Source organism: Macrobrachium nipponense, chromosome 6 (assembly GCF_015104395.2).
Source record: "Macrobrachium nipponense isolate FS-2020 chromosome 6, ASM1510439v2, whole genome shotgun sequence".
In the NCBI taxonomy this organism is placed as follows: Eukaryota; Metazoa; Arthropoda; class Malacostraca; order Decapoda; family Palaemonidae; genus Macrobrachium; species Macrobrachium nipponense.
Window position 1 is genome coordinate 29,460,503 of NC_061108.1, and position 25,407 is coordinate 29,485,909.

At 40.0% G+C, this 25,407-nt stretch overlaps 1 protein-coding gene across 1 annotated transcript in view; it reads left to right on the forward strand.

The window, feature by feature from the left end:
• LOC135216741 (DNA methyltransferase 1-associated protein 1-like) overlaps positions 1-25,407 on the forward strand; it is a gene marked incomplete at its 5' end in the record, with an annotated part of 43,972 nt that overhangs the window by 15,268 nt on the left and 3,297 nt on the right. The window contains 6 exon segments of the mRNA XM_064252211.1: positions 667-774; positions 3,298-3,477; positions 3,590-3,743; positions 6,233-6,387; positions 7,061-7,171; positions 24,874-24,967. Coding sequence (XP_064108281.1) covers positions 667-774; positions 3,298-3,477; positions 3,590-3,743; positions 6,233-6,387; positions 7,061-7,171; positions 24,874-24,936 — 771 coding nt within the window.

Genomic DNA, 25,407 nt, shown 5'->3' on the forward strand with positions numbered 1-25,407 from the left:
CTTCTCTTTACTGCCAATTTTCTATAACTCCCATATTATATAAAGTTTTTAATGTCTGTTGGTGTGACTATATGAGTTCCAGTGCTTTAAATTATCATCTGTTCCCTAGTTCCCAGTTTGTCTTTGGCAGGGGCCAAAGTGCTTGTGATGCTCTTTCATTTGATTTCCTTATCATGAAGCCATTTTTTTCAAACTTACAGGGAAGTTGGTGGAACATTTCGTAATATCATTGAATTTTTAATTGATAGATCACAGAACAGTTGTTGATGAATGCTATAGTGACTACAAAAGTGTAATCAGGTGCTTTACAGTGTAATAATCTGGCCCTTTACTTTCTATTATATATGATACATATGTGGTTTGGCCCTAAAATATGCAGATAATGTTACCCTGCATTGATCCCATTTTCTGATTATAGACCTGTGGTTGCTGAATCTTGATAGAGATTTAGCATGGTAAAAATTAAATTAAACTGAAAAATTCAAAGTATGATAGTTAGTTGGTCTTTATTGGATTCCCCATCCATATCTTCTTTTTAGTGTGTTATTTTATTATTATTATTATTATTATTATTATTATTATTATTATTATTATTATTATTATTATTATTTTACTGCCACCAGCTGAAGTCAAATTCTTATGGTAGCTTTCTTCTTTGATTTACAGATAGCAAATATGAGTGGTCCTGAAGGTAAAATTGTTAACTATGATGCTGATCATGAAAGGAGACGTAAACAGCAGCTATTGAAGCTCTGGGACAGAACTCCTAAACAGGTACAGTTTTACGTTCATGTAGTAAGTTAATGTCATGTTAATGAAGAGTAATCCAGAAGTGGTATGTACTTTGCTTCAGGTTTTGGTTCCTTACCTTTATATTCCACCTGTATATGTACTTTGTTTCAACACAAATCCCATCAGTTTACAAATGCCTATCCTCTGTGGTAAGTGCTTCAAAAGACACACTACTACAGAAGATGCAGAAGATTACTGTTGCCAGGCCAGGAATGAATCTGGGGTGCCTAGGGCCTTTAGTGTTGGTGAATTCAATCCTGTTTGTCAGGCATTTTACACCTACCACATTTATGGTGCCATAATGCACTTGAGTTCCAGTTTGGCGCTGATAATAAGAGTTATGGTGTCATAACACACCTAACAGAGGCACCGTTAACTGGTTACCAGTACCAGGAACCGGTGATTGCCTGGATTTATAGTTATAAATATATATATAGGTATTGCTGGTTAAACCAGACAGTCTGCTAAAACGGTCAGCCCCCCATTAGTCTGTCTTAATGAGGGCCGACTGTATACAAATGATATACTGACATATAGGTAGATATTAAAAACTAATATTTTTGCTTCCTTATATTAATATTCTATTTATGTGTAGCACCTCTCAAAGCATAGACACACATAGGCCAGTGGTTTTCAGGGCAAGATTACATTTATACCATGTTTGCTTTTGTATGCCATGCAGATAACATCTTTTGTTTCATATGGTTGAATCTGAGCTTTTTCTGAAGGTACAAGTGAAGTAAAATACCTTTCACAAAGTCGTGGACGAATTACATTTTTGTAGCTTCTGGTTGTTTAATCGTACAAAGTGAATTCTTTTACAGTATTCAGATAAATATCAGTTGTACATTCCAAGAGCATCCAATGCTTAAAGCTAGATCCAGTGCATGGTTACATTTTTGTATCATCTTACTATGTAAGGTCTGGTCATTTCTCCACTGCTTATCATATCTCTGCTGCTTCCCATGTGAGCAATAAGCTTCAGGCAATGTTGGGAGAGATGTCCTTTGATGGCAGCATCCACATCACTTCAAAGAACGATTCTTTGTTTTCTCCCTCTCCATAATTTCAGCCTTTTTTTTTTTTTTTTTTTTAAGAGATGTAGATGCAAAGATAGGCTGCCATTCTGATAGGTGTGGATGTTACAGAAGCTACATATAATCATCTTGAACTTGAGACAGTATTTCTGAGGTGAAAGCGTTAGTTATACATCTACAAAATGATAGTAGTGGAAGTCTTCATAATCCAAAGAGGTAAAAGGTATGAGAGCCTTCATCACTTGGCTTTAACAATTTTCCTCAGTAAAATAACAGTAGTGGGAGTCTTCATAATCCTAAGGGGGTAAAATGTCCAAGAGCTTTGACAATTTTCCTCAGAGCGGAAGTCACTAGTGTGGCAGTGATCAGGTATTTCAGAAATGTCCCCAGGAAGCTTCTTGGGGAAGAAAAACTCCATCAACTGCCTTTCCACAAATCCCACAAAAATACTGAGAGAGAGAGCTGGGACTACGTACCTCCAAGTCCTGCCAGTGCCGGAGACCTGCCTTCACCTAGACAAGCAAATGGAATTTGTTTTGCAATTAGTGTAGTAAGAGAAATTTATTCCATCAGTACCATTATTTCAAGGATAACCAACTCCCTTATTTTTTTATATGGCTAAAGCAAGCTGTCGATTTTAGCCTATGGAGGTTATAAGTTGGGACTTGCATTAGAGCTTGAGCTGCATGGGCTTAACTTGAGGTCTTAAATGGATTTGTGGCGGATATATCAACAGCTTAAGGAGGATATTTCTTGGGAGGCCTTAAATCCCCTATAATAAAATCCTTGTTAAGTCACAAGGAATGTTACTTAATTTCATGTGATCTCGTAGTTCAAGCTTCTCTGGTTTCCTTATATTTGAGGTGATCCTTCATTTAACTAATGCTACAATGAGATGAGTTGGTGGTCTGCTCACAGTGTGGAATACAATGCATATCAAGGATTGGGTATTGGTAGGTTAGTTATGACAGACCTTGTTGCACTATAATACAGGTGAACCAAACCAATTTTCTTTTTGCCATCTCATTTGTCATGTTGAGCAGTTAGTCATATTTTCAAGGCTAATGGTTTTGTTATGAAACAGTTGTAAATTTTTCTAAAATAACGTCTTCATACAAACCCATCACCTGTTATGTGTTCCTGCTTCCCAACCTTTCTGATTACTTGTATCTTTAGCCCATGGGATCCATCCTTACATGTGCAGTACTACCAGCTGACCACATAATGGGCTAAATTTCAAGTAAAATTATGTTAAAAATGTATAACTTTACGTAAAGTATCCCAACTTTTCTTTTTCTCTGCTTATTTTCAGTAATATTTTTCATGTTAACTGATAAAAAAATTTCAGTAAATTTTATTTTTGTTCAGATTACTAATGAAGACAGCCTGATTTATTTTCTGTTTAGATTACTTAGGAAGACAGCCTTTTTCATATTGAAGTACATTTACCACTTGGAATGTTTTACAGATTGAGGAAGAACAGCATTTAATAAGTGAATTGAGGAAAATTGAGGCACGTAAGAAGGAGAGAGAAAAGAAAACACAAGATCTTCAGAAATTGATAAGTGCAGATGCAGATGCTCGAAAGACCACCAAAACATCCAAGAAGAAAATCCCTCAGGCAAAAATTGCTAAGACAGATTCAATGGTATGTGGACTATCAGTACCTATCATTTTTGTAGTTTGTCAAGAAAATGTTATGGAATCATTGCAGAGTAATTTATCTTACTGAAATTTTGTTTTTTGTTTTAAACTTCCAGCCACCAAATATGGAGAGCTGCACAGGTATCAAATTCCTGACCTTAAAACAAAACAGGTGAAGCTTACGATCCCAGAGAATGAAGTTACCAGCTAGTGTGGTCAGAAGAAAGTCAAAGCTATTGAACAGCTTCTTGCTGTGAAAACTAAACTTTGGTAAGTTTTAGTTACAGGCAGATACTGTACTCAGGGTATGGTTATGCACGCTTATTCATATACGGAACAAATCTTTGGTATTAATATCGGGATAAATCTTTTGGCACCAGCTGGAAACAGGTTAAAAACAGAAAATTGTATGTGCAGGGAATCTGTGGCATCTAGCATCTAAAGCATAGATAAGGTGGAAGCTGGTGAGTGACACACTCGAACCCTGTGACTCATTTAGACTTTCTTCAACCACCTTGGAGAGTGGAAGTTCACTTTTGCTTTCCTCCTCCCAGGCTGGTTTTTTCACTTCACGTACACCCAAGGCTCTCCAAAGCACTTTGCTCTCCAGAAGGAAGGGACAAGGGCGCAGTTGACAGGGTAGTACTGCGTCCTTCTCTGGGGTTCTGTAGTTGAGTCTTCCTAGTCCTAGTGCTGAAGGCCACTGGCGATTGGAGGCTGGCGATAGACCTTTCAAAGCTGAATCATTTCATCAGAAAGACAAGATTCAAGATGGAGACACTCCAGACAGTCTTGAGCACCGTGAGGGTGAATGACTTCCTATCCGCCCTTCGTCCAGGAAGTTCCTTCGCTTCCTTCTTGGGGAGTATGTCCTTTGCTTCGGTTGACAACAGCTCCGCAGGTGTTTACAAGTGTCTTTACCCAAGTGTCAACGTGGGCTCTTGCTGAGGTGATTCACCTGTTGAGGTACCTCGACGATTGGCTGGTCTTGGCAAGTTCCTGGGAAAGACGGGTTTGGGACACTGACCACCTTCTTTAGTTTTGTCAGAATCTAGGTATTGTGATAATCTGGAGAAATCTGATCCTCTTCCCAGCCAGAGGATTCTTACCTGGGGATGGTGATAGACAGAATGAACGAGGCTTTTTCCCTCGGACCAGAGATTAGAGAAATTCAGGATTGTGGCTTGCTCCTTCCTTTTCAAGGGAAAGTAACCAGCCCACCAGTGGCAGGTTCTTCTGGGTTTCTTGCCCTCTCTGGAAAAGCTGGTCCCTCAGGGTGTCTTCACATTCAATCTCAGCAGTGGAGACTAAAGGAATTTTGGTCCCTAGCAGGAGACTACCCTCAGCTTCCCTTTCCCTTTCTACCATGTTTGCATTTTATATTACAGTAATGTGAGAATACATACAATATTATTGGATACAGTGAAGTAATGCATAACTTTTAAAGATTCATGGAAAAGCTGGAAATTCATTATGTTTGTATATTATCATTATATGTAGCCATAAACAGCTTGACACCTTTCAATTATGCTGATGTCGTACCATATCACTGAATTTTAGGAGGATACCCATTACAGTACATGTGATTCTTGTTTCGTGTTGTATTCAGTTTCTTTTTGTACTGGATTATCGTACGTCAGAATGCATTGAAACTCCAGAATTAGGTGATACGTATTAATAATTAACTCTTGTTATTGTTATTCAATTTCTCTTTGTACTGAATTATCATAAATCAATGTGTTGAACCTAGGGAATTAGCTGATATTAATAATCACTATACGTATATATATAGAGTATACTGTGTAGTGTAGGCTAGGCAACCATATATGTATAAATGGAACTGATTACCCTAGTGTAGGCTAGGCTATTTTTGAGATACAATTTTCCAACAAACAAATGGTGTATTTTGGAACCTAACTCCATTGTAAGTAGGAGAATACCTGTAATTCTCTTTATCTTTCATGTACACAATGACTCTGGGCATGTTACATTGTTTTTACTCTTAGTGAACTGAATTTTAGATACCCATGTTTCTAACATCTCAGAGGCTTAGCTACTCTTCTCTAGAACTCTCATTTCTAAGAAGAGTGGTCAGCTGTGCCAAAACTCCAGTCAGTTCAGGATCCTCATATTTCCCTCCAAGTGTGTCTATCGTAATGTGAAGACCAAAGGTTTGTTCTGCATGTGAACAAATGACAAATTTTTTAATAATTTGTATTTTTAATAGCTAACAAACCTGAGGTCTTAAAATTGACTGCCAACCTTTAGCCAACCCTCTTAGTAATCCTGGGTTGGAAGAAAGACTGAATGCATCACATGGTTTGAGTGTGGTTTGCTGACCAGCTTCCACCTCATCAACGCTTTAGATGCTAGATGCCACAGGTTCCTTACATATACAATATTTTATTGTTTTTAAGCAGTTTCCAGCTAGCACCAGAAGATTTATTCTAATGTTAAGTAAGACCTCAGGTTTGTTAGCTATGAAAAATGCAAATTAATTAAGAATTTGTAATTTTTATAATGTCATAATTTGAAAGTCTATGATAACATGTCGATATTTTCATGTGCTTATTGCAATATGACTACATATAAATTTCATGATATCAAAATCACTATTCCAGAAGTTCATTAACAGATATGTTTCAACTTTTTCATATTTCACATGTTTAGGAGATCTTTCAATTCCTGCTTGGTTAAGATGTACTGTTTATTTTAATATTTGTTGAACTTGGATCTGTGTCTTATGTTCTCTTTGGCAGAAACAAATCCTATGGCTGTGGAAGAAGTATGTCAACACTTCAACGATCTACGATCAGATTTAGTCTTAATGTATGACCTGAGAACTATACTGTTGAATTATGTCTTTGAGCTGCAGACTTTAAAGCATCAGTATGAAAACTTGATGCCAGATAAGGTTGGTGTTAATTGTTAGTATGTAATCTATGTAAGAAGTTATGTATGTGTAAAAAGGTGATGCTGCATAGTCTTGTGTGTTAAGATTTGTAACTTGCTTTTCTGGGTAAATTACTTAATATTAATAATGGTAAAGCTTAGTTAGAAATACAGCCTTATGAATATTAAAATTTGTAACTTGGTGTTATGATTAAATTACCTGATATATAATGGTAATAAAGTTAAAGATTGAATATGTTCTTCTTGAAGCAGAAATACAATAGTATTAACCTTTTTAAGAGTCAAGTTTTAAAATTGTGGTAGTCATATTAATTCAGTTGTATGAATACAGTATGTTTAAAAGTGAATGCACTTAGACCCTGTAATTACACAATTCAAGTGTAGATGATATTGAAGATTTGTTGCAGTGACTGTATCACCAATCTTCATTGCTTTCTGCATGTACTCTTTATCTGCTCACTTGGTCTCTTTTTTGCATACTGTCCAACTTTTTTAACATTACCTTGCTCCTACTTTCACTTCTTCTGGCCAGCCATATGAAATTCTTGAGATATGACTCAGTGGTTTCCTTAATTGGCTTTATAATTGCTTAGTAAGTACTGTACAGTCAGAAATTTTCAGTTTGTAATCCCCCTCTGTTGTATTTTATTATCACATAAATTTTGCATTTATAGGTACTAGAAATCCCAGAATCTTTAACCATCAACACAGAGAATGAGTCTCCAAGTAGACCTCGAGCTATATCTGAAATGATTGATGCAGTTGCCACTCCAGCTACCCCGAATGTAAGTAGTACAACCCTTATGATAACTGTTTCAGTAATGCTGTTTTTCATGTCATTTAGCAATGCAAAACATCTTTTAATTATAATACTTAACACTTATTTAAATGACAGTAAACCCTCCCAGATTCTGCTGAGAGGATGGGGGTTAATTGCTGTTACCAGAATCTGGAAAAAATCTGGATCTTTGTAGAATTTTATAGTTAGGTAGCCTATGGTCTACCAGCATGTAATATAATTATTAAACAAAATGCTATTTTCTTTGGTCATCTCTGAGTGATAGAGAAGATATACAAGTATTGCAGTAATTTAGTAGATTTTTCTTCAAAATTAAACAAAGAAACTTAGTTTATGAGAAAGAGATGGAATGAAAATTGCTCACCCCTACCATGTGATTAGTTGTTTTATCAGTTTCTGTGCTTATGCGCCAATATTTTCTGTAGCTAAGCACTAATATTTTACTGTTTATAGAAGTGATTTGTTAGCTTACATTTTACCCAGTACCTAAATATTTTTTCCTTATTTTTAGTATGTTGTAGTCTCAATACTTGAAATCTAGGGAAAACATGCTGTGCAATACCAAATTTATATGGTAGAATTATTTGTTAAAGTTAGGCCTTATATATCAGTTTTTCCTATTACAATTTGTTTTCAATCATTCACTTTTGGTTTGTAAATAATAAATACATTTTATTTGCTCATTTTCTTCAGGAAGTCATAAAGATGAAGTCAATATAAGATTAACACATTTTCATATAGATGATTTTAATTATAAGAGAGAGAACTAATCCTTAAAGAAGAAGCTTGAACCCTGGGCTTGCCTTTCAGTATTAACCTTTCCCAGTTTCACGGTTGGCTTGGGCACCACTCCACCTTCTAGTAACTTCATAAAGTTGATGCTACTTCCTGCTCACACAGGTCTTCCAAGAGAACTTGCAAATGCAAGCCTCTTTGAATCTTTTCCTAGCCTAATCTTCCCTATATGCCACAAATGTACAATCTACCCGCCTGTTCACGTTCCTCAGTCCCAGTATACTCAAACTTAAGACTTTGACCAACACCACAAAATGACTTAAACCCACAAACTCCTATAAGACAGAGAGCTCTCTCTCTCTCCTACCCTACCAAACACCAGTTCCGCGTGTCCTCCTCTCCCACTGTTATTGTTTTTCTTTTGCCGCCGCCATCTTGTCTTCTATGACGTCACAACACAACTTTAATACATCGAGACATTTTCTAAAATCAGGCACATGTTTCCCATACATTGAACATTCCCCACATTTCACCAATACAGAAAATAAAAATAAAATAGCTCTTACCAAACTGATATGTAATCACACCTGTTTCTTTCTCCCACGCCTCCAACTTCTTCCTAAGGTAATCCCCTCTAATTTCCATTATTCTCCAACTCTTTACCCTCTACATAATTTCTAATATTTTCCCCTGAAACTCCTGCTTTAGTTAATATATCAGCTATTTGATCCTTCCTTTAATCCATCTCACCTCTTTAATTTCCTCAGATTCTATTGTTTCCCTTATTGCTGCAATATCTATTTTTAATCTCTTACTACTTAACACCAGTACTCTATTTTATTGCAGTCATAAGTGTTTTACTATCTGAATTAACCAACACTTCTAATTTTCTTCCTCCCACTATCACTTTCCACAGATGTTTGAAATATATCAATCCTTCTATAGCCTCCCCCACACTTAGAGCTTCTGCTTCAATTATGGATTTTGCTACTCTCTGGGATTTTCTGGACTTCCACCATGTGGTACATCTCTTACCATCTGTCAAGGATATAACATAATCCAATTGAGTATGGCCATCTTCTATATTCCCAAATGAAGCATCTGCCTAGGCTTCCCAATGAATCTTTTCTTCTTCCAGCTCACTTATTGTAACTTCTTTCATTATGTTCTTAGTTTTTCTCACAATTTTAATAAGCTTCATATTTTGAGTCTTTCCTTCTTTAAAAACTTTACTTAATTCACTAACATCGTATGATATTTCTAGCATGGTATGTAGTGATACCCAATTCAGCTGCCCTACCACTGATCTATACTCTGTTAACTCCTTTTGTCCTAACACACTACATATTACCTGTAAATCTTCTAGCTTCTGGTTCTCTTATAGAATTTATATACTGCCACTGATTAAGACCAAGTCTATTCTCCTTCTGCACTACTATTACTTGTTCTCCTACTTGCAAATCCCCTTTTGATTTCCCAATGGTTTCCTTTAAAAAGCCTTCAGTTCCTCTGTAGCAAAAATCATCTACATGTGTACACAAAATACCATTCAATTTATTGTCTTTTCTCAAAAGAATATATTAGGTTCTAATCTACTTCTCTCACCTTTAACCTCCTCCAATACTTTTACCACCTTACAATACCATGCATCTCCTATGTCCTTGTGCCCATAAACAGTTTTCTTCAATTTCCATAACCCACTCCTACCATCTTCCCTAGGTGGCTTTAAATATACCTCTCATGGTATTTTTTCACCCAGTAAATATGCAGTTTCAGCATCTAATTTATAACAATTCCAGTCTTTCACTTTTATTATTGTCCAACAAAATTTTAACATTTCAGTATTGCATGTAGGAGTGTGTTTTTCCCATTCAGCCATCTCTTCTTCAAAACCGCTAGCCACCAATCTTGCTTTACATATCCTTTCCCCCCCTTTTACCTTTTCAGTTACTATCCATCTTGTAAATATAGCTTTTTGTCCAACATCATTTACCTCCTCATACACCTTGTTTTCTCTCCAACTTTATAGTTCTTTTTCTTTAGCTTCCATTATGCTCCTATTTTCAGATACTAACAACACCTCTTTTTCATCTTCAATTTTTTCTACTTCACTATAATCGCTTAAGTTAACCCATCCCTTGTCACCTGACTGTGAGTCTTGTACATTGTACGAATCAGCCCAAGATTTGCTTTACCTTTTTCCTGCAAGACTTAATATAGTCCATTCTTCTACTTATCCTGTATCATTGTTTACAGGCCTAACTCTATTTCCATTTTTGAATTTGGTATCTCTTTCTATTAACTCACCTTTTGTTAACTCACTTTTCCTGTCATCTTCCATTGTTTCTTCTACCACTTCTCTTTCTATAGCCTTCTCTGTCTGCATAACTTCTCCAACCCAGTATCATCTCCTTTCCTTCCTGCCTGTCTACGTTCCCTTCATTTGGGGCATAGGATCTACCTTTCACAACATGTGATTTATCTATTTTAGGTATCTTTTATTTTTTAGTCTTTGAATCCTAGTAACGTGTATTCTACGTACTTCTCTTAAAGAATCCCCATGTTTAACTACTACTGTTTCCCTGATACTCCCACTACCAGAGCAGGTTCTCTCCATTTATTTTCATTTTCTCTCCTATAAATTACCTCATCTCCCACTACTGCTTCTTCAAATTTATGTTCTCGGACATTTCTATTTAAAGCAATTCTTATTTTATTACACAACTCATTTTTGATAAACACTGTCTGGCCTTATGGTGCATTGCATTCAGTGTGTCCCTTACTATACTCTCTTCCATACCTTTCTCTCTGCTTGCAGGACTTGAACTCTCTTCTCCCATTAAATTAGGCAAGGAGGGTTTTTTTCCCAAGTACTACTAATTGGTTAGGAGAGAAACCTCCATTATTTATCAAGCAGTTCCTAGCACTCACTACCCATGTTTATGCTATGGACCAATCCATTTCCTCATCCTCTATCATCTTTCTTACAGTTTCTTTGATTATGCCTACAGTCTTTTCACATAATTCGTTGCGCCATGGAAAATCTAATATTGTGGCTAATACTTTAATATTCCATCTTTTTGCCATCCTCCTTACTTTTTTGTTTTGGAATTCTCCCCCATTGTCTGACAATATTTTTGAAGGGGCTCTAAATATAGCAAACCAACCATCATAAAGTGTCTCTGTTATAGTTTCTGGTTTCTTATCTTTTATCCAAAAAGCCTGACAATACCTCGTAGCCATATTGTGGCGGAATCAAAAGCTCAAAAACAAGCTGCAGAATCCCCCCCACATATACCTAATCAGTCCAGCCGCCAAAATCCACCCTCAATCACACTTTCTTCTTTACGCAACAAATACAGCAGGACAATTGACCTACACCTATACAAAACAAAACAAAAAACAAAACACATGTACCTACCAACACTATACAAGAACAAACGAAAAAACAAAACACATGTACCTACCAATCAATCCAGTTACTCCGGGCTATCCTGTGCAGTCCGCTGGTTGAGGTCACAGAAATACCAACAACAACACAAAAAATCACAACCCACAACCCAATAACACAACGACCAAGGACTACAACCCAATAACAACACAACAACCAAGGACCACAACAACAAGAAACACAACCACAACCTCACACATAACAACAAAAACAGCAATACAACAAAAGACCAATGCACAAACAATTAACAACAAAAAACCAACAACACAAAAAGGCAACACAAACATCCACTAAAAACTTCAAGAAATCACAACAACCCTCAACAACTCCCAACCACAACAAGAAACCACAACAGCTCCCAACAACAACCCTCAACCATAACAACTCACAATAACCCAACAAAAAAAAGTCACAAGCACAACAAATCCAACAACACAGCTCTAAATCAATTTAACATCAAACTTAAGAATAACCAACAATAAAATCAACAACACACAACTCAAACGAATTTCACCGCCTTCGCTAGATCGCTGCCGATACCACCGACTATCACCAGTTCTGACCAAAGACTGACTCAAAAACACCAAACAACCAATTCAGTCATTAACTATCCATACAGCAATTACACCCTCCCTCTCTCTCTCTCACACACACACACACAGACGTTGTCAAATGGAACTCCATAACTCCTCCATAATATCTATCATTACCAAGAACTTTCTCTCTTCTATCTCTCCCACATCCATTGCTACTTCATTAAAAGTTTTACTCCAAGAAAATCCTACTACTGGTTTAGCTGGGTTGCTTTTTTAGTAACTTTTTTTATTTCCTCCTTTTCTTTCTCTATCAAACCAATTGTGCTTCCTCTGTTAGCTTCTATATTTTATCTCCATTTCCCTGACCAAACTATAGATGTAACTTCACCATTGCGCCTTTAATTTCCCTTCAGGCTCTTATACCTTCCAACCCTTCAGTAATGATTCTTCTACCTTCCACCTCCTTATTGGTAATCTTAAATGACCCTGTTTGTCTTCTCTTAACTTACCTTCATTTCCCCTAATACTTCTAATATAACAATTTTCTTTCAAATTTATGGTCATGCCCATTTGCTCATGGTTTTCTTACCTATTAGCTTCATTATATCACCCTGAAGAATTTGCCTTCAAATAAACTTCTGTTTTTTTAATACCACTGATATTTCCATTACTCCTCTTGACCTGTGTGATGATTTACCAAAATTAAATACTTTTTTTAGACTGTCCTAGTATTCTTCATTCTCCTCAACTCTTCCTGACTCAAACCCATGACAATGCCATGCTAGTCACAATTCCCTGCAAACTGTTTATTTACATCCTGTGTCTTAAATTGGATCAAGCTCTTCGCATGACTTTTCCTCTATTTACTAACTTCTACATAAACTACTACTGGCCCAATTCCTGTTTTATGCATATTATCTTCTTGATTTGTTTCTGTTTTCTTCCTGTTTTGAAAATTCTGAGGACAATCCCTAGCCCAATGCCATTCTGATTTGCATATTGCATATAATGTTACTTTCCCTTTTTTATTTATAGGTTTTGTACATGAACTTTCCTGGTCAGATATATACTTAGCTATACGTCTCTGACGTCACGACAGAATTCAAAACTCGCGGCACACGCGACAGGTAGGTCAGGTGATCTACCTTAACCCGCCGCTGGGTGGTCGGACTGTAAGAACCAATCTCCCTTTCCAGCCAGAATTTTTCTGTCGCCGGTGACGACTACACCTGTGGTTGTTACCTCCTGACAGCTTTATTCATTTCTCGTTGCCGTGGATTTATTTGGACTGACTTTCGGTGAAGTACCTGATCTTGTTGGCTTGGCATACGCATTTGTGGATTGTTTTTGGATATTGATTTGGATTTTTCTTTGATTTCGAGATGTCTGAGTTAGAGGTTAAGAAATCTTCTATGTTTAGAGTGTGCGCTATGGATGAATGCAAGGTGAGACTACCGAAAGCTACGGTAGATCCTCACACAGTTTGCTTTAAATGTAGAGGGAAAGAATGTTCTTTTGATAACCCGTGTAATGAGTGTGAGAAGTTGGATGAGGGTGAATGGAAGGCTCTTTCTTCCTACTTGAGGAAGTTAGAGAAAGACAGGGTGAGAAAGGCTTCGTCTAGGAGTTCTAGTAAGTCTCGTATTAGCGATGGTAGAAGAAAATCCTGTTGTAGCATTAGAACCTTCTCCAGTTTCAGTCCTGCTGGCCTGCATCGAACCTAAGGATACGACTACGGAAGTGGCAACCATGAGAGCCACGATCCTTAGCATGGAAAGAAGATTCGTTCGTTGCAAGGTAAGAGTAGTGAAGGTGAATTGTGCAGTGACCCCACAGTTGTCAGTGGAGGGGTGGTCTGATCGGACTCCTTAATGCTTCCAAGGCCATAAGACCTCTTCCAGGACTACCAGTCCAGTGGAGGAGGAAAGTCAAAAGCCGCAGGGAAGGAAGGTTAGGGAGAAACTTACCCACCGATCAGGCGTTCCCCTCGGTAGATCCTGATGCTCGTACCCAGGCTGCCCTTGTTCGCGCGAAGAAGGAGGTATTACGCCAATGCTTCTCTTCGTCTTCCTCACCTTCGCCTAGAAGAGGATGGAGCGCCTCGGATTCTTCGCGACCGCGAGAGAGCCTGGAAGGCGCCTGGCTCCTTTCCTTCCAGCCCGGAAGTTTTTCCAGAAGAGCCGGAAGTAGAGATCAAGAAACCCAGGAGGGAGCAGGAGTTCTCGCCTCATAGTAGGCTTCGAGCCTCTTCTCCGGTGGAGGATTTTACAAGATCTCCAGCTCGAATTCTTGCTGGACTGCAAGCGCAGATTTCGGCACTGGCGGGCTCCTTGGCAGGAGGAACGCGTCGGAAAGACGTCTCTCTCCCTGTCAAGAAGTCTAGGATTCCTTCGCCTGTGTTACCGTCTCAGTCAGAGTCGGTTCTCTCTCCTTTATCAGCGGATGGAAGGAGGCGCTCTTCCCTCGGCAGGCGCTTGTCGTCTTCCAGGCGTCAATCGCCCAAGAAGCTTTCTCCTGGTGACTAACATCTCTCCAGTAGGAAGGGATCTAGCGACTTGTAGGCGTTCGTCTAAAGGACAGGCGTACAGCCTCGTCCTCTCGCTCTTTTACGAAGATCCTTCATTCTCCGGATAAGAGAGCCTACTCTTTGATGGATTCGTCAAGAGACAGGATCTCGCCTTATGTTAGGCGCCTTGAGCCTAGTAGGCGCTACTCCCCAAGTAGACGCTCTCCCGCTCCCAAGCGTGGTGCGGAGGATAGGCGCTTTTCTCCTGATAGGCGCGGCTCTCCTTTTAGCCGCTCGGTTCAGGACAGGCGTGTAGAGCCTGGAAGATATGTCTCTTCTGGGAGACTACCTTTTGAAGAGACACACAAGTCGGGAGCGAAGTTTGTGGGAGCATGGTAGACGTTCGGTCTCCATAGTAGGCGACCTTCTCCAGGGCTTCGCTCTCCTGTAAGTAGGCGCCAAGAGCCTAGTAGGCGTTCGCCTCATGGTAGGCGCAGCTCGCCTGGCAGCCGCTCTCTTTGAACAGGCGCATGGATCCTGAGAAGGCCTTGAGCATAGTAGGCTCTCCTCTCCTAGCAGACGCTCCCCCTGGAAGCCCGGAATTCTAGAAGTAGGATTAAGGAGCAAAGAGCACGCACTCATCAGAGTAGGAAGGACTCATTCGAGAGGAGCTCGCCAGAAACTTTGGCTTCCCCTGATAGGCGCCAGTCTGCTACTAGACACTCTCTGGACAGGCGCATTTCTTTAGAGAAGGCTAACTGCCCTCGTAAGAAGCGGAGGGTTCTTCAGTGGATGAAGTTGAACCTTCAGAAGAGGATTTGGTGAAGGACTCGTCAGTTTCGTCCTATAAGATCCTTACAGATCTACTTCTTCAAGAGTTTGGAGACTCCCTTACTCCCGTCGCTCCTCCGTCTCCTCTCTCTTTATTCTCTACTTCGAAGAAGACGAAAGTTTCCTCTTGTGTGAGGATGAAGCCAACCATCTCAATGAAGAAGGCTTTGAGAGGTGTTGGTGATTGGCTGCTTTCTAAGGAAGAGAAAGGGAAAACTGTGTTTTCTTTCCCTCCTTCCAAGCTTACGGGCAGACTTGGATTTTGGTACGAGTCTGGAGAACCCTAGGTCTGGGTCTTCCTTCATCGGCGGATGCGGACTTCTCTTCTCTGGTGGATGCAGCACGACGCTCGGCTCTTTTGTCTGTTAAAACTACCTGGGGCTATGAACGAGCTTGACCACCTGCTGAAGGGAATGTTTAGAGTCTTGGAAGTCTTCAACTTCCTTGACTGGTCTTTGGGGGTGGGTCTTGCTAAGGAAGACTCAGAACCCGGATGCTATTTCGCCAGAAGATCTAAACAGTGTTCTAACGTGCATTGACAAAGCAGTTAGAGATGGATCGAGCGAAATAGCCGCCCTATTTGGAGCAGGGATCCTTAAGAAGAGATCAGTCTTCTGCTCTTTTCTTACTAAGTCTGTTTCGCATGCCCAAAGAGCCTCTCTCCTGTATTCGCAGCTCTCGCCTCTGCTATTTCCGAAGAAGATAATCCAGGACATCTCAGGATCTATCTCTGCGAAGGCGACTCAGGACATGCTCGCGCAGTCGCACGGAAGCCTAAGACCTCCTTCCAGACGAAGACTAAGAAGGAGACTCCAGCTAGACAGGAGCCCTTTCAAGGGGCCCCCCTTCTAGAGCCTCTACCTCGAGAGGTAATAGACCTTTCAAGAGAGGTAGATCCTTCTCACGCTCTGTCAGAGCTAAGAAGTAGGAAGTAGTCCTCCAAACACCAGTAGGTGCCAGACTTCTAAGATTCTCGGAAGCCTGGGCAAAGAGAGGAGCGGACAACTGGTCCCTCTCTATATTAAGGAAAGGATATCTGATTCCTTTTACGGAAAGACCACCGTTGACAACGACTCCGAGGGAGTTGGTGGCCAGGTACAGGGATCCCATCTTGAGCCTTGCTTTAACACAAGCAGTGGAACAAATGTTCGAGAAAGAGGCTATAGAGCTAGTGAGCGACCCTTGCTCAGCGGGCTTTACAACCGCCTGTTTCTAGTTCCAAAAGCCTCAGGAGGATGGAGACCGGTTCTGGATGTAAGCGCCCTGAATTTCTTTGTAGAAAAGAGGAAGTTCGCCAAGGAGACGACATCCTCAGTGTTGGCGGCCCTTCGGCCAGGGGACTGGATGGTATCCCTAGATCTTCAGGACGCTTACTTCCATGTGCCTATCCATCCTTCGTCAAGGAAATACCTCAGGTTCATGATGGGAGGAAGGATATTCCAGTTCAGGGCTTTGTGCTTCGGCCTTTCAACAGCCCCTCAGGTCTTTACAGGCCTAATGAAAAATGTAGCAAGATGGCTACATTTGGAGGGAGTCAGAGTGTCCCTTTACTTGGACGACTGGCTGATCAGAGCCAAGTCTCAGGAAAGATGTTTGGAGGACCTACAAAAGACCCTTTTCATGGCAAGTTCTCTGGGACTTTTGGTGAACTTTCAAAAGTCTCAGTTGATCCCCAGTCAAGATCGTATCTATCTGGGGATTCGGATGGCTTCTCTGGATTTTCGGGCTTTTCCGTCTCCAGAACGGATAGCCCGAGGGTCAAGAGAAAGTCAAAGCCTTCCTAGAGAAGATATGCACAGCGAGGGAGTGGATGAGTTTGTTGGGGACACTCTCCTCGTTGGAGCAATTCCTTTCTCTAGGAAGGTTGCACCTCAGACCTCTCCAGTTCTTTCTACATCGAAACTGGAGGTGTCGTTCGCAAAACCTAGAGTTCTCCTTCGAGATCTCAAGGGAAATCAAGAAGGACCTCTCTTGGTGGGCCAACCCTCTCAGGTTTGCAGAAGGGATGTCCCTTCACATTCCGAACCCCAACCAAGTGTTGTATTCCGACGCCTCGGAAACAGGTTGGGAGCGACGCTCGGCTCAAAGAGAAGTGTCAGGCACCTGGAACAAGGAACAGGTGACCTGGCACATCAACAAGAAGGAGCTGATGGCGGTTTGGCTAGCTTTTGAAAGCTTTCGAGCCCCACGTCCTAGCTTCAACAGGTTCAGATCAACTCGGACAACACCACGGCCCTGGCTTACATCAGGAGCAAGGGGGGACTCACTCTTTCTCCCTGTACGAGACAGCAAAAGAACTTCTGCTTTGGGCAGAGCAAAGGAAGGTTTGTCTCCTTACCAGGTTCGTACAGGGAGAAAAGAACGTCAGAGCAGACCTCCTAAGCAGGAAAGATCAAGTCCTGCCTGCAGAGTGGTCTCTTCACGAAGATGTTTGCCAGGACCTGTGGGGAAGCTTTTGGGGCAAGCCTCATATAGACCTCTTCGCACAGCCAAGAATACGAGGATAGCCAAACTAATGCTCTCCGATATCGGACCCGAGGGCAGTGTCGATAGACGCGTTCCTACTAGATTGGAAGGGTCTAGACACGTATGCTTTTCCTCCATTCAAGATACTGGGAGAGACTAAAGAAATTTGCAGAATCGGAGGGCAGCAAGGATGACGCTGGTAGCCCCGTTCTGGCCCGCCACAAGTATGGTTCACAGAGGTACTGGAATGGTTAGTAGATCTTCCGAGAACATTACCACAGAGGATCGATCTGCTCAGACAACCCCACTTCGAGAGGCTAATCAACAAAAACCTACCCCTCTCTAGATCTGACTGGCTTCAGACTGTCAAAAGTTTGGTCCGAACGAGAGGCTTTTCGGCAAGAGTTGCAACGGCTATCGCAGCAGCAAGAAGGCCTTCTACCCTTAGAGTCTACCAATCGAAGTGGGACGTCTTTCGGCGATGGTGTAGGAACCATCACTTTTCCTCTTCCAGTACCTCTGTGACCCAAATAGCAGACTTCTTACTTTTCCTTAGGGAAGAAAGTGGATTGGCGGTATCAACCATTAAAGGCTATCGTAGCATGCTATCTGCAGTGTTTAGGCACAGAAACTTAAACATTTCAGAAGATAAGGACCTTCATGATCTAATAAGATCGTTTGAAACATCCAAGAAGGTTTCTCCAGGGGTTCCGAGTTGGAATCTGGATGTAGTGCTACGTTACCTGAGGTCCAATAAGTTCGAACCGCCTCAGTCTGCATCGTTTAGAGACCTCACGAAGAAGACAATTTTCCTCATGGCATTGGCTTCCCGCAAAGAGGGTTAGTGAACTCCATGCACTAGAAGGAAATGTGGATTCAGAGGAGATGCAGCTATCTGTTCGTTCCTTCCTTCGTTCTTAGCCAAGAACGAGAACCCCTCAAATCCTTGGCCTAGGAAGCTTTGAAGTACAAGGATTGTCTGCATTAGTAGGCGAGGAAGCAGAGAGGTCGCTTTGCCCAGTAAGAAGTTTGAAATTCTATCTACAGAGAAAGAAAAAACTTAAGGGCAATGATGTCAACCTTTGGTGCTCTGTAAGAGATCCAAGGAGGACTCTTTCGAAGAATGCGCTTTCTTTCTTTATCAGAAGCCTGGTGAAAGAAGCGCATGCGATATGTGAGGAAAGTCAATACAAAGTTCTTAAGGTCAAAGCTCATGAGGTAAGAGCTATTGCCACGTCATTGACTTTTAACAAAAACATATCCCTGAGTAATATTATGAAGGCAACATTCTGGCGTTTGCACTCAGTCTTTTGCAAAACCACTATCTGAGAGACGTCAAAATTACGTATGAAAAGTGCTTCGGGTTAGGCCCGTACGTATCGGCGGATTCGGTGCTGGGGCAGGGAGCTGAGACATATCCTTAGTAGTATATATTTTTCCCCTTGTTAGGTTGTAAGTTTTTGGTTGTTTGAAAGAACATGCGGGTAGGCATGTTTTTCATTTCGTAGTCTAACAATGATTAGATTGGTTAGGTGATCGGTTTATGTTTGAGCTCCTTGCAATGATAGTGGTTAGGTTCTGTCATATAAGTGGGCGAATCCCCGTTGACAGATCCTGCTCGGATTCTATCAAGTAAGCGGATAACCAAATCCTTTGATAGACCCAAAGTCTGTCAGCTGTAGGTCACGCCCTCGCTGAAGCTCTTAAGGCAACGCAGACTCATAGACAGTAACTACGAAGTCTTCTGCCTAAAACAGGTAAGAACCAAGGTTGTAATTACATCCTACAAACTAGTGTGTTTTCCCCTTTTTTCCATATTTATATTGCTGTCTCTTTCCCTCCACCAAGGGTGTCAATCAGCTAAGTATATATCTGACAGGAAAGTTCATGTACAAAAATATTATTGTTAGTATACAATAAGGTTTTGTACATACTTACCTGGCAGATATATACGATTGATGGCCCGCCCAGCCTCCCTCAGGAGACCGGTGGAAGGAAAAATTCTGGCTGGAAAGGGAGATTGGTTCTTACATCCGCCACCCAGCGGCGGGTAAGGTAGATCACCTGACCTACCTGTCGCGTGTGCCGCGAGTTTTTGAATTCTGTCGTGACGTCAGAGACTTATCCTAGCTAAGTATATCTGCCAGGTAAGTATGTACAAAACCTTATTGTATACTAACAATAACATATTTCTTCCACCCCTACCTCAGTTCCATTTTCCCCAATTCCTCTGGTTTTCCCTCTCTCCCAGAATTTGCATTGCCTTCTGACCCCCACCATTCCCATTCCTCTTTATTCCTTAATCCCTCAAATATTCTTTTCATTATTTGTGATGCTTTTATATTCTAACTTTCCTTGACTACAAGCTGCTAATAAAATTGGTTTTTGCTTTTCTTTGAGATTTACTTGTTCCAGTACACGAAAACCCTTAGCTTCTCCATCAAGCATGCTTTTCCCCATCACTCTGTACAATCTGATTCAGCTTTTTCGTGCCTAATTAAGAAGTCTTATCTTTTCACTGGCTTCTCTTATTTTAAAATAGTTTTTCATTTTACTGTAATTCTCCATTAGTGTGTCGTTTAGATAAACTACATCTAGTTTAGGTAGGATTATCTTTGAACTCTCTCTGCCCTTAAGTTTATCTATATTTATTTTTTCCGTTACTTCTAAACGCCTGTCCACACTAGGAAACATTGTTTGGAAACAAAATTTGCAAACTGTTTGAAAACACTTTTTACTGTATATTTGTTTCCCATCCAGAATGGAAACATTTAGTGTTTTTGTATACATACATACTCATGTATATGTATATATATGTAGTATGTATATGTATACATATTCACACCAGTATGTGCATGTACATATTCATACTTACATGTGTACATACAGTATACATATTTATATATGCAGATGTGCATATGTCTATATGTATATGTACACATGTGCATGTGTGTGACACTTCTTTTTCTAAAAAATTCCCCACCGATCTCTTTTTCTTTCTCTTACCCTTCCTCGAGTGCATTAAAACTGCCAAGTAGAATGCAGATGCTACTGCACCAACAGGCATCCTGATGACAGTTGAGGTCTGGACAGGAAGCAGTGTTTCCTAGTGTGGACAGGCCTTATCTCTATCCCTGATATTTCACCACTTCTCCACACACCACTAGCCAATCTTCGACTTGTCCTCTCCATCCTTTGTACTCATTGTATCCTGCTAAATCTTGGACAATCCCCTCTCCATCTTATCTCCCTTTGTTCACTGTCTGATCCGACCATCTTTAATTGACTAGGCTACTGCTTCCAGTTTGAATATTTTCCTAGCCTAATCTTCTGTATGTGCCACAAATGTACAATCTATCCACCTGTTCACATTCCTCGGTCCCAGTATGCTCCAGCTTAAGACTGAACAACACCACAACATGACTTACAACCCACAAACTCCTATAAGACAGAGAGCTCTCTCCTACCTTACCAAACACCAGTTCTGCCTGTCCTCCTCTCCCTGCTCTGTTATTGTTTTCTTTTGCCGCCCACGCCACCACCATCTTGTCTTCTATGACGTCACATCATATGACATTGCAACACAACTTAAATACATCAAAAGCCATTTTCAAAAATCAGACAAGTTTCCCATACATTGAACATTGCCCACATTTCACCAATACAGAAAATAAAAATAAAGTAACACTGATTAAACTGATAGATAATCAGCCTCAACTTAGCAGGACTTGTGATGCTATTATTACCCATAGCTCTCTCATTATGAACAAAGCCTCCTCTCTCTTTTACAAAAGAAATCTTTCAAGATAGTTGATGTTGCATGAGGTAATGAGGACTCAGCCAAAATTCATTGGGTATCAAACCTATGTCAGATAAGGCTGCAGAGCCATCTACTACTGACAGGGTGTTGATGAAGCTTTCCAAACTGTTGATTACCTCTACCATCATGAGACTTCTCATTTGGCTTCAACTTAAAGTGAAAATTCTCTGGTGGGGTTGGATTTTGCTTTATGGTCTTTAAAGATACCAGATAGTCTTTGGCATTAGAGAGGGTTAGGTTTGGTAGACATAATAGTAGAGATCTGGATTTTATCAGCATAGTATTAGGGATATCCCTTCAATATGATGAAGCTTCCTGTAATGAAGCTATGCTATGGATTTCTGAGGTTTTTTGCCTTTAGAGCCAACTGGTGTTTTCAGGGGTGCTTCAGCGGCAAACTCAAATCAAAGAGGTGGACTGGCAGCATTTTACTGGGCTTCAAGCTTCTGCCAGCCATCACTGTAGGAGCTAGTTTAAATGATTTGAAGGAATGAATAGAAAGGAGAATTCAAGTTGGAATAAGTTCATGATAATCCCAAAAATTTTTGTCTTAACTTGATCCTCTAAAATATATAGGTGGGCTGAGTGTTCTAGTTCCTCCAGGCAACTTCCCTCAGTAATTGAAATCTTTGATAGAGCTCTATTCTTCTCTTCCAAGGTCATCATTGGTACTTATGCAAGGAGGGGTGGGTTCTGGGAATAAGTTTTGAAGAGAAATGCTGGTTGTTGCACTCTTCAGTACCACTAATAAGTTAATGGATTCTGCCAGTAAAAATGCAGAGGATGTATCAGCTAGGAGATTGGTCACTTTGCCATGGAAAGACTTAATATTGCACATTTATAGCTTAAGGACTGCAGATGCAAAGTGGACCAGCATCTTTCTTCAAAAGCTGATTATGGAACACTGAGAGGCTGGATGCTTCTATGACTCAAGCATTAGTGAGGTCTTAGGGCAGCTCAATACTCATATGGTTTATCCACAATCCAACCAGCTTTTCTTGGAGGGAGTTTTGGTCAGTGCCCTCAAGGTTTATCCAGTTACAAGTCTCCAGAACTTCTGCCCTTATCAGGAACAGTTTTGCACAGATCCCTAGGTAGTACAGACTGCCTGTGCATCCGTCCTCTGTGTTAGTTCTTCTGCTGGTTTGGCAGGTTTCTCTATGTCCCTGGGTTCACAGCCAAGACTGGCAGCTTCCTTCTAATGCCAGACTTATCCAGTTTGTTATTTTTGTGGTAAAAACTAAATAATCGATATTAAAACAGTGTTGAACTAAATATTCTAAATAAAGACAGTGTTTTAATTTCATATTTACTTCATCTTTATTTGACTCTACAGAAGCAAATATGAGCAATTATTATGCATTTGGTAAGGTTTAGGTGCATCAAAGGTTGAAGTCGGCAAGAATAGCATTTCTTTACGGTTAAGAAAGGTGCTTTGGATGCATACAAGAACTCTTCCAGAAGCCCAGCCTTCTGAGGTTAATTTAAGGTCTTGAGATTCGGGCTATTTCACTACCATTAGTCATTACTTTTGAGTTTTGAGACTTATGGCAAAAATTTTGTGAATTTTTACTCTATTGACCCTGTGGTGTCTGCAGGCCAAACAGTATTGCCCTCCTGAAGGTAGCATAGCCCCTTCTGAGTGTCCTTAGTAATTCTGCTCCTTCCTCATAAGGGCATAGCCATGTCTCAGTTAATGGCCTCATCTATACCAGAAGGTTGTCCTTTAACTGATCTGTCCTCAGACTTAACAAATTTTTCCAATATGAAATATAGTGGGATTAGATAAATACATTCCTGATCCTCAAAAACAAAGCACATAAAAGCTTTTTAACTCAAATTTATCCAAGCTTAGCATGTATAAATCATATAAAAAACAAAAGCAAGCACTGGAGATGAAATTAGTTCAAATTTGTTCTTTCTTAACTTGTAATTAGGAGAGTTGATGGGATATGTAGTAGGTGGTAAGAGAGGTGAGGAGGCGGCAAGATAATTATTGTTTGGAATCATTCCTTTCTATACAAAAATGGCAGGCTACTGTTGTTTCTCTTTTCTGTTTCTTTCTCACTAAAATCCTATCCAGTGATGTTTGTTTATGCTCACATTTTAAAATGTTCTTAAGTGAGAGATAGCTTGTCATTCAGCAATTTTATAACACAGTTCATTACAACATTGTCAGGGTGATATTTTTAACAAAATCTTGCAAATCCTCACATTTTGCACTCATCCTTTTTACCAATGAACCAGGGACATCCTCCTGTCCCTCTTCCTCCTCGTCCAACTCTGAAAGGCCTGTAGTTCTGTGATGAACTATGTTTTTCGCCACTAGCTCCACCCCATCATCATCACTGACCTCCAAACCCATGGACTTATCCAGAGGCACAATATCCTCCACAACAGGCTCACCCTTTATAGCATCTCTAGCCTTCCCAGGGGCCTGTTGATTTATATTCACACTAAAATTGTAAAAACCACACAAAAATACAAGACACATAGTTCAGTAGAGTGAGACTTATCTGTAGTCTGAACCATTCATTTTGTCTCAGCTGGAACCACACACAAGTGATGTAACTATTCCCATATGTTGTAGCTTGTCATTTTTGTCTGTCATTGTATCAATCAAAAGCATGCAAAAAGGGTAGAGTTTTCGTTTGACAAAATATCAGTTAACTGAGGTATGACACTAGTTCTCTGGGGTAGTTGGGTCTTCTTTTTGAAAAATGAGAAGTGTCTGATTATTATACGTATTCCCAAATCAGTTAAATAAATTTTGTCAAAATCTCCATTGTTTCCAATCAGTCCAATTATAAAATTTTTAAAAACTGTTATTTAATAAGTAAAATCTAAACTTTTTTTTTTGAACACAAATCCTGTGAGAGCTAATAAATTAGCTTTGTGGTCTAGTTAAACTACTACTTAATGTAAATTTCTGTTATGGTTAAATATTCCTGCTATAGTCACTCCCCATTTCATTATTGTGGTTTGTAATTTTCTTAATGAACGAAACCTTTTTTTTATAAAAGGGTTGTATGACATCAGTTGATCATGCATCAGTTTTACAGACTTAAAATCTGTCTTTGGTTGGGAATGTATTGGATAGGTTTTTCCATGCAAAAACATTATTATGTATTACTACTTGTGATATTCTAAACATGAGCATTTTCTGTTGCTGCCACTACTGACTGCAAAAGGCAAATTGGCAGCAAGATGCAAAAGATATCATAAATGTGTCTGACTTTGCATAATGATCTTGCAGTCTTTATACATTATTAGTTGTACTTCTGCTGTTAATGATTATATTGAATATTATTACTAATTAAGATCTCTTTATGTTTTCTTACAGAGGAAAAGAAAAGCAGCCCTTGAACAAAGCAATGTACTAAAGAAGATCAAAGCAAGGACTTAATTTATTCACAGAAGTATGCCTGTGTTTAGAGGTAGTACACGTTAACATTATAAATAGCAGTTGAATACAAATTGTTTGTGGTATATAAAGTTAGCCTTGATGGTTGTGATTTTAGTTCCAGTGATGTTTTTACATTCGTGAAATTAATCTTGCTTCTACTATTTAGATAGCTGTATTGCCCACGCCAGGTGAGAGAAATTGTGTGTAAAAACTAAAAATTAATAACATCGTTTAGCTTGAATCATCTATGACCCATCCGTTCAGACGATTGTAGCTTGGCTGCCAGCCACCACATTATTAATGCTTCAGACAATCTTCTTGTTGGTGCCAGCCTTGGTGCTTCAGACAATCCTCTTGATGGTGCCAGCCATCAAACTGATGGCGATCTAGATGATTTCAGCATTGCTGCCAGCCCCCACATCGTTGGTGCATTGCTTCTGGTGCCAAGGCACAAGTTTTTGTCAGTTCTTC